We start from the raw sequence: 9,904 nt of genomic DNA on the forward strand, positions 1-9,904 counted from the left end.
TAGTATTTTGGCACTTTAACGGCTAAGTATGGTAGACGTCTGAACACCGTGCGTGGGCTTCCACAAAGCAGCACCCTTCTAAAGACTGTGTTGCTGACAGTGTTGTTATTTCTTTGTCAGATGACTGATTTGTTTCACTTAAGTAAACTTGCACTTCAAAGTGTCTGGACTATCCCCGTTCTTTCTTAGGAACTAGAGTACTCGATCTGGTAGCTATTTGTGATACTAGGGAAATACAGATGGGCTAAAGTTACCTTTGTAGTTTGATGGTTGATTATTTAAGACCACAAAACTGTAGTACTGACTTCATATTTTTGATACGTAGCAGAGACCAAATATCTGAGGACTTCCACTTTCACTGTTGTGGTCTATATCCGTAAGTCTTAGAGTAACTGGTGACAAAGTAGACATGGGATTTTGAAGGGGTTTTTTTTAGTTGCACTGAAGGTACCAAGAGGGAAGAGTTTATGTACATGACTAAATTTCCACATTCAGTAGACTCTCAGAACATAATGTGTTGATGTTCAGGTTTTATAATCTCTTTTCACTGCTTTATGTTGGCTACGAGTGCTTTACTTGAAGTTCTGATCACCTTTATTTCTTCTTCTAGAAGCCGAACTGAGCCAGGGAGTGGAACATCAAAAGCAGTATGTAAAACCACAATTTCACACTTTTTTCTACACACTGCACTTAATTCTAAACAATGTAGCCTTGTATTAGTTTTCCAAACATTAACTTAATATATTTTCCAGTCAAACATAGTATATGTTGTAAATAGAGTGTATTTGGTTCAGCACGGTAAAAACTGAGTAACGCCACCTTTTGCATGGTTCCTATGTGAATATTGGCATTGGTGCCTAGTGATGCATATTGAGTATGTTAGATTATTTCCTGAATGACTTTGTGTGGCACAGATATTGTAGGATCATTCTGAGATCCTGTAGGTTCAAGGTTTGCACAACTGAACGTGGTGCCCTGTTCCATATCGGTCTGCCTACACCTAGTCATATGCATGTTTGTATAGCTTGTTTGTGCTTTTTGTTTCTTGCCACAAACATTGTTTGGAGTGTACCTTTTGCCATTTTCACATTGTATCACTTAGCTTTTGTTTTTAAATGTTTTTTTTCCTAAGTGGCAAAAAATGGGGGGGGTCAAGCAAATACCACACCCAACATATCCCATACATTTTGAGGGCAGTTCTGTGCAGCCAAATGATTCTTTTCCATGTCCTTAACTACTTGGGCATTTGTTCCTAAAACTGTATAATTGAAGTGAAATTGTTTGGGCCCCTCTGGGTCTATAAATGTGTTTGATAGATTGCCATGAATATAAATATTGTTGCTACACAAAGTGGTATTCTCAAGTTCTGCATTTGATCTCTCCACTTTATCTGATGAAGCAGTTAATAGTTTGTCTGCGAATGAAAATGTCTGAAAGCCAGAGTACAAATTGTGGCACAAGGTTAGAGCCTTGTCGATCTCCAGCGGGTCTGGTATTACAGTGTCTTTTCGTTAACCACAGAGGCACTCTGAAGCTGTCATAGGTTTGGACTCTGTTTTGAGCAAAACCAAATCACAGTAGCTTGGAAATATCTCTTTCAGTGACACTCAGAGGATATAGTGCAAACTTTCAGACTACAGGAGAGGTTAACTATTGCTGTGTTTTGAGTGTAGAACTTGAATATGTCCTTAATTTTTTGTGAACAGGTTGATGAGTCTTCTGCATCTACTTCTCTGGCCCAGCTTATTAAGGTATATATAAATTCTTGTCAAATAATACAAAAATGTATTTGCTTCATATTTTTAAATCTTAGACTGTGATCTATAGCTGGATAGCTGTTGTCATGTGAACAAAATTTTAATATAATTTTTAGTAATTTAAAGTATTTATTTTGACTTTAAAATGTCTGTATACTTTGATCCTATTCTGTAACAAGTAGTTCCCCGTGTGGGAAGATAGAAGGGGAGCACCTTATCAGCCCCAACATGATGTTGCAAATTACTCACCTTCAAGACACAAAGAAGAGGCACTTCAGGAGCTGTTTACCATTTTCCCTATGTTTGGTTAATTTTGCATTGGAAACTAACACAATTTTCACAGAAGAATTTAATTGCCTGTAAGTTAGGGATGTTTCAGGGGGATTTGCAACGGCCAAAAGAGAAGCGTTTCTGTCACATGGACAAGTGCATGGCTATTTCTGAATTGCTAGTCATTGTAGTTATAGGTCCATTCTTTGAATGCTTCACAGTTTCATAAACTGTAGTGTATGTACAGGGAATAACACAATCCGATTTGTTTGAACGCAGACTGTGTAAGTTGTGTAAACGTACCTAATTGCTTGTAGGAATATACCAATGTGCACGTGTGGCATATTAGCAGTCGTGACCTTCTGAAAGTGTGGTAATGCCCTGTTTAACTGTGGAACTGCCTGCCGCCTTTCCTCAACAACGTGTAACTTTCTCTGAGAAAGCACTAGCCATTGCACTTTGTGTGAAGGCGTAGCGCTAGCCAATTAAATTTCTAGTCTTTAAAGTTACACAAATTAGAGAAGGCAGGGCCTCACACAGAGGAGCTAGTTTGTTCTTCTCAAAATAAAGGCTGGAGTTCATTTCCAAGGAAGAGAAATCTCTTCCCACTGGTAACTTCTCACCCCTCTCACTGCAGAAATTAAATTGTGTACCTTTGGGGGGGGAAAAAAAAAAATTAGATTGGAAGGTAGCCACCAAAAGAAATTGGTCTCCATTAGTGCTGTCCCTACACGTGTGCTTGGTTCTGTAAACTCATGTGAAGTTTTACTCTAAAATGGGAAAAACTGTCCAAGTGGTCTACACATCTAAGCTTTTGAGAAAATTTAAGCATTTCAGAAAAATACAGGAACATGACAGAAAGCAGCTCAAAACTGCTACTCTAACCTCTTTAGTGCAGACTGGCTAGCATGGAGGCGATGTGTTGTAAAAAGTTTTCTGGTTTATCATTCCTATGTATTAAATGCCATATTTGAATTTTGTTCTATTCCTAGTAATAGTTTGTGGTTTGAGGATGTGTTTTGTAAAGTGTTGGGATTCAAACAAATTAGTCAATTATCTGTAAAGTCTTCTGTAAATGTTAACGGAAGTGATTTCATAGATGTCAGACTGGATTATGTTACTGTTGAGAAAAAACTGTGCGTATGGAAGAACCATTTAATAAACTGTAGAAACTAGTTGGATGCTTTTGTGAATGAATGCATATAAAACCAAACACAAGTGGCTGATCTGAATGAGAGGTGCTTGAAGGTCCACATCATTTACAGTCACTCCCTTAGACCCTGCTTGTATCTGGAATCGTGTGTAATAAAAACTTTTGAGCAAATACTATTAAAAAAAAATAATCAGCTGACTTCAATAATTTGAAGATATAATTCTGCAGAAGGCTTATATTACAAATTGTATGTTAAAAAGAACAGTCAGCTGGAAAAAACCTGCAGGTTTTTTTTCTTACTGTAGTTAAATCACTTCATATGAAGAAGTGAGTGGGGGGGAACATGCAGTTTGGACTCCCTGCAGCACATGATGGTCAAATTCCTACTGAAAAGAATCTTTTATCTTGCTGAGGGATTGTAGAAAGTTGGATTCCTTTTAATGCTTCTGTCTTTGAAGCTCAATTTCAGCAAGCAAAACCAACTGCCCTGACTCTTAAGTTGTATGTCCTTTTAGTGCTGTAAAATGTAAATAATGATACTTGCATACATCTTTCTCAATTAAATGTACAGTGGGTATCTTCTTATTCAAATAGTCTGGAGCTTAAAAATCAGCTTAAAAATACTAGATGGTATAATGTTTTCTCCAGATAGCTTCAGTCCACGTGGGACAAAATTGGACTGGTTACACAAGCCTTTATGTAAGGTACAGCCGAGTCTAAAGGTTTGAGTGCTCAGGAACGCTATTTTCAAGTAGGTTGACAGGCACGTAAACACCCTGTCATGGCGTAAGGAGTCCCCAGAACATCTCCAGGATAACTGTATTTTATACAAGCAGCTGTTCTCCTGCAACCTCCGCTAGCGTTGTGCTGCTCTGTACAGGATGGGATGAGTGGTGGTGTCTTTGGCTGTGTGTGCTTCAATGTGTTCCTAATGTGTGTGTCAAATCATTACCTGTTACGCAGACTGCGGATCTGGCTGAAGCCAATGCTTCCGAAGAAGATAAAATAAAAGCTATGATGGTACAGTCTTGCCAGGAATATGATCCAATCAAGTAAGTTCTGATAATGTCAAATCTGTTCCTTGAAGATTACCGAAAAAATGCAGAGATGTTGGTTTCAACAAGAGAGACACATACATACCTTTTTTTTTCCCTCCCCAAACCTTTCAGTTACATGAAGAAACCCTTGGGTCCACCTCCACCATCATATATTTGCTTTCGTTGTGGGAAACCTGGCCACTACATAAAGGACTGCCCAACGAATGGGGTAAGATTGTGGGGGACTTCTGGCCTGACTGAGTTTTGAGGTTTTTTACCTTGGCAGTTACGTAACAAATGCATGAATACTCATAGCTTCTCTTTTTTGTTTCTCTTGGGGTGAAATACAGAGGTTATATGGCAATGTTGCAAAGCCCTTCAGAGTGCAAGGGAAACCTGGAATTATCAATGTAAAATTTCCTTTGTTTTAGGTCACAGAGATTAAACAGATTCATAGATCTTTCTCTGGGAAGAAAGATACGCATATTTTTAGATATTTCACTATTACTGGAAATGTTTCTGGTTTTAACTCTTTTTAATGACAGTTCACAGTTTTTAGTATTTTGTATAAAACCAAGATGTTTCTGTTGACCCTATCTGTCGAATATTTCTGTGTTTTAATTGCACAAGTCTCTGGTTTAGTATTGCTGCCATTTAAGGTTAGTCACTGAATGTATATGCAGGAGGTAAGAACTCAACCTTGGTATCTCGATGGTGACTGTAAGTTTCCCCGGTGACTGATTGAGAGCCCTGAATTAAGCTCTCACCTGAACTGCGCTTTGGAGGAGGAGCGGGTTTGTGCCTCTTCCCTGAGTGGGTGGTGAGCTCAGAGATATTTCACCATTCAGGAACCTGAAGGCAAGCCAAAGAATGTTGATTGAGTTCAAAACACTGCTCAAGCCTTTTGAACATCCTGGCTATAGTCATTTAGGAAAATAAGTATTTCAGTCGAGCAACCCTTACGCTAGGTACAAGGAGAGGATTAAAGGCTTACGCTACTTAAAATAACCATTGAAATGTCATTTTGAGTGGGGGTCCTAAGATGAGAGATCTCTGCATTTACTTTCTCTTCACAGGACAAACATTTTGAGCCTGTTCCCAGAATTAAAAAGAGCACAGGAATTCCAAGGAGTTTCATGATGGAGGTGAAAGATCCCAATACAAAGGGCGCTATGCTGACCAACACTGGAAAATATGCAATACCAATTATTAATGCGTAAGTATGGAATGAATTGGACTGACCAAGCACTGAACAAGAGAAACCATGCGTAAAGGTCTGAGTGGCAACAGAACCAAGTTGGCTGGCATCCATAGTTACGGGGAAGGAAGCATTGTCATTGTATCTTAGCCTTAAAATCTGTGATACTTTCTCATATTAAAATAGAGTGGTCCCACTGTTCATGCCCCCGGAAGCTGGCTGAACTCGTGGTATGCTAAGAATCAGTATTTCTGCAACAGATTTCAGCAGTGTTTAAGGTGGAGTCATTCTCTTTGAAAGCTCATTTTGCTTCTGTTTTACATAGCAAAGGCTTCTTGCAAAATTTAGCAAATAGCTGTTGGACAGAGATTTCCTCCCCTCTAACTTGTATCAAATCCCATGTGTCAAACAGACTGAAGTTTTCCCGTTGCTACAAACTAAGAAAATATGATTGTGCGCTGACAAGAGTGGCTGTTTTAAAATGCACTTGGCAGCACTTCTGTTTTTCAGCCATGGATCTCCCTTTCTAGAAGCTGTAACATAGACTTCTTTCATTCATAAAATGTCATTACTCAGAGACTAACTTTATCCTGAGCCTGCGCTTTACGTTTACCCTCTGGCAAAGGAGAGGTGGGATGCATTTCACCTGATTTCTAGCTGTCAAAAAATGGCTTTTCTAGTCTGAGCTAATTTCTTAGTTGATCCAATGAATGGGAGAGTTCTGCAGAAGGAAAATTGTTCCACCCTCCCTCTTCTGGTGTCGTGCCTATAGAAAAGTAGTTTAAAACTAAATGCCTATGATTTAGAAAGCTAATGTGGAGTTAGAAGAATTCCATCTATTCTCTTCCTTTGATAAAATACAAAGCTTGGAAAAGTTTTCCTTTGCCCATCTTTAACTCTTTCCTTCTTCCTTCCCCCCATCCCACCCTCCAGGGAAGCGTATGCAAGAGGAAAGAGGGAAAAGCGTCCCTTTTTACCAGAGCAGCCCTCCTCCTCCTCAGATGATCCTATCCCAGATGAATTGTTATGTCTCATTTGTAAAGATATAGTGACTGATGCCGCGGTTATTCCCTGCTGTGGAAACAGCTATTGTGATGAATGTAAGTGCTACTCCCATGTTGGTTAATTCCAAACATCACGTCTGATCTTCTGAAAGCAGAAATAGGAGATCACAAAATTACTTCGTTATCAGTTCTATGTAATACTTAAGTACACCCTGAATAGGAAAGGACTCTGATCCTGTAAAGGAAAAGAAAAAAAAAAAGGCAGAAAGCTTCTTTATGCATCTAGTTAAATCCTCTTTACATGCAGAAGGATGAATGTGAGACGAGTGCATAATTGTGCAGGTGATTACAGTATTAGATCTTGAATGCATTTAGTTTGTCCGCAGCCATTTCTCTCATACAAAATTATATAGGCAACTCTGGTGACTTACTGCAGTCTGCAACAAACAGATATTTAGGCATTTAATGCGCATTCTTCTCCACGGGAGAGCTGCTTAAAACCTTCAGAACTCAAACCTACTAATGGCTTTTTGATGTGTGTTTTGTTCATTAACCTTGAGGTTGGTGACTTCTCACTGTACCAGACACTGGAAAGATGACGGAGTCGAAACACCAAGATACAGTCCACTCGACAGCTTCAAATGTTACAATAGTGAACATAAAACTGTACAGTTATTTGCTGCATACTAGAAATTTTTTACGCTATTCAACATCTATAGCTTCATGCTCTCAATTCAAGACCATATTCACCCATTAACGACATATGTCTTTTTATAATTTATTAGAACCCCCCAAATTTCCTTAGTTTGGCTAAAAACTATTTTGATCATTCTAATTATTCACAGGTATTAGAACAGCATTACTGGAATCGGAGGAACACACATGCCCAACGTGTCATCAGACAGACGTTTCTCCTGACGCTTTAATTGCCAACAAGTCCCTCCGCAAGGTAACACGATGACTTTTACGTAAACTGTTTGTAAGAAAACTCTCTTTGTAAGAAGCTGAAAGGGAAGAAAATATTAATTAATAAAAATTAAATATTAATAAATAAAGAAATGATGATGACTGTTACACCTCCTGCTGCTCTGGTGACTGCCACCGAACAATCCACATCTTCCTCTCTGTCAATCAGCAGTTTGTTAGATGTGAATGTAAATTTTATTTTTATTTTAATATTTTTTATTAATAAATATTTTTTTTTATTATTTATTTAGCCTTAAGCAAGGCTAAATTGAATAAGGCTACATTTACTTTTCAAATGCATTATCTGTTGTTACAGAAGCTGACAACTCTTTAGAGGCAACCTGGTAAATTCAGATGACACTTTTGTTTACCATGATTGCTCACTTTCAAATTTCATGTTAACACTGACGTACTTTGAGTACAGACACTCTGAGTTACCAATCATTAACATCAGTGTTTAAAGTGATGCGTTGATACATCTGTACAGAAATACACAAGTACTTTTACTCTGTGGAGGCCTTTGTTCATGTATCTACTGAAGTTTCATATTACCTTTTCGCGAATTCTATTCTGCCTCCAGGCTGTAAACAACTTCAGAAATGGAACTGGCTACACAAAAAGGCTCCGTCAGCAGATTCAGCAGCACCAGCAGAAGCAGATGATGACTGTTACACCTCCTGCTGCTCTGGTGACTGCCGCTGGACAATCCACATCTTCCTCTCCGTCAATCAGCACTTTGTTGGAAGAGAAGGTAAATTTCATTTCAACGTATGCTGTGATTCTTGTGGTTTAGTAGAGCTCATTTTCCAACTGTTTGCATTTATTTACAACGGCTCTCAGGTTCCTGCACAAAGACAACCAGCGTTGCCAAGTCTTGTGGGCCCTCAAGGACAATCAATACCCTCAACGGGTAAGTGACTAGAACTTTAGAATTACTTTAAAGAATTATCTTCAGATAAACTGAATGGGATTTTTTTTGGTTTTCCTCTCCCCACTCCAAAAGGTCACCCAACGACAGCCAGTGCAGTTCGCTCAGCAAGTGGCAGACCAGGCTGGGAACGGTAAGTATTCTACAGAAATTCAATATACTCCTACTTGTAACCTGTGATAGGAGGTCGTAACACCTAACTCACACAACAGCTGATTTATAGTGACATAAGTATGCACAGATAGTTGTGAAGAATACAAGTGCTAATTAATTTCTAAATGGCTTAATTTGAATTGCCTTTAACAAGGGGGATCTGTGTTTGCAGTAAGATTATTTAAACTAAAACGCCAGTACATGATTGAAAAGAGAACTCTGAAAAATGAACACTTTTTGAGGAGATCATCATTGCATAGAAAAATTAAATATCCTTAAAGGATCAGATGGAAAGCCACTCTTTTGATTACTGGCTGAATAGGGCTGAAGAAATTGATCTCCCAATAGAAATCAGCCTCCGACATTCTCTCTTTAACAACTTAGTTGATACTGATGGAGAAAATTATTGGAAAAGTCAATGCTGTTATTGTATCACCATTTTGAATTTCTTCAATTTAGTCATCTCACACAGCCAAGCTGCTTTCTCTCAGTTGGAGAGAGAGGAGTCTCTTTTATCTATTACTGCTGTGTCAAGTTAGTCCTTCGGTTTTTTTATAGATAGATTGTAAGGGTGCATTGGGTTTATAAAATCTTAAAGATAAATTGAAACAAAGACCAGGATCCATCCCACAGATTGTCTAAAATCTCCAGTTCAGTAAGCAAGAAAATAACAGTTCAGGGACAAGAACAGGCCAAATACATCGTCATGTGGCAACAACGTAGGAAACGTATGTGGAAGTTAAAAGAAGTTTGAGAGAAGATGAGTTGATATCTGTGCAGTGCTTTGAAGACCAGAAGTGTGAAGTATCACGTGCATCCAGGAGTGGCAGAGGAGCGGTGGGCACTGGGCACATGGGAGATGGGAGTCTCTTTTAAGTGTGGGCAGCCTCCATCCACAGTTGCAAAACTGAGTATAGGAGAGAAGAGTGAGGGAACTGTTGGGGGTGAGGATGGGGAAGGCAAGTATGAGGACCAAGGAACAAGTGTCGTCTCGAAGAGAAAGTAGGGAGAGAAATGCGTAAGTTGAGAACAAGAAGTGCTCGTCACCATGCTCCCGCTTCATTCGGGTTCCTCATTAAAATCAGGGCAGAGTGTAACAGTGACGCATGTGTTGGGGTTTCTTTAGAAGTTCAAACCAAGGACGCCTGCACAGTGAAGGTACCCAAAGGACTCAGGCCCCAACACTGCCAGCATCAACACCCGTCTTTGTGCCTGTGCCTCCACGTCCCTTGTATCATCCACCTCCCCAGGCACTTCTCTTCCACCGGGGTACCACCACCACCCTTTACTCCTCAGTTTCCATCTGGTCAGCCTCCGTCTGCTGGGTACACTGTCCCCTTTCCAGGACATCCCCCAGCTCCTGCAAACAGGTCATCAGCTTGGGTACCAACAGCTCATTCAAATGCCACCCAAACGACACACACACCTCCTTTGTCTA

General features: G+C 39.5%; 1 protein-coding gene across 1 annotated transcript; it reads left to right on the plus strand.

Moving 5' to 3' along the window:
• The first annotated feature begins 613 nt into the window (after window positions 1-613).
• LOC142603528 (E3 ubiquitin-protein ligase RBBP6-like) lies at window positions 614-8,192 on the plus strand. Its single transcript, XM_075764731.1, has 8 exons — window positions 614-647; window positions 1,707-1,751; window positions 4,144-4,232; window positions 4,350-4,446; window positions 5,294-5,433; window positions 6,349-6,515; window positions 7,265-7,368; window positions 7,966-8,192. The coding sequence occupies exons 3-8, from the start codon at window positions 4,195-4,197 to the stop codon at window positions 8,176-8,178; spliced, it is 759 nt and encodes a 252-aa protein (XP_075620846.1). The 5' UTR covers window positions 614-647; window positions 1,707-1,751; window positions 4,144-4,194; the 3' UTR covers window positions 8,179-8,192.
• The last annotated feature ends 1,712 nt before the right edge of the window (window positions 8,193-9,904 follow it).

Source organism: Balearica regulorum, chromosome 12 (genome assembly GCF_011004875.1).
Source record: "Balearica regulorum gibbericeps isolate bBalReg1 chromosome 12, bBalReg1.pri, whole genome shotgun sequence".
NCBI lineage: Eukaryota > Metazoa > Chordata > Aves > Gruiformes > Gruidae > Balearica > Balearica regulorum.

Coding starts and splice junctions, on each gene's coding strand:
- LOC142603528 (XM_075764731.1), top strand. CDS start 4,195: ATGATGGTACAGTCTTGCCAGGAATATGATCCAATCAA. Junction 5,434..6,348: donor GCAATACCAATTATTAATGC/GTAAGTATGGAA, acceptor CCCACCCTCCAG/GGAAGCGTATGCAAGAGGAA. Junction 6,516..7,264: donor AAACAGCTATTGTGATGAAT/GTAAGTGCTACT, acceptor AATTATTCACAG/GTATTAGAACAGCATTACTG.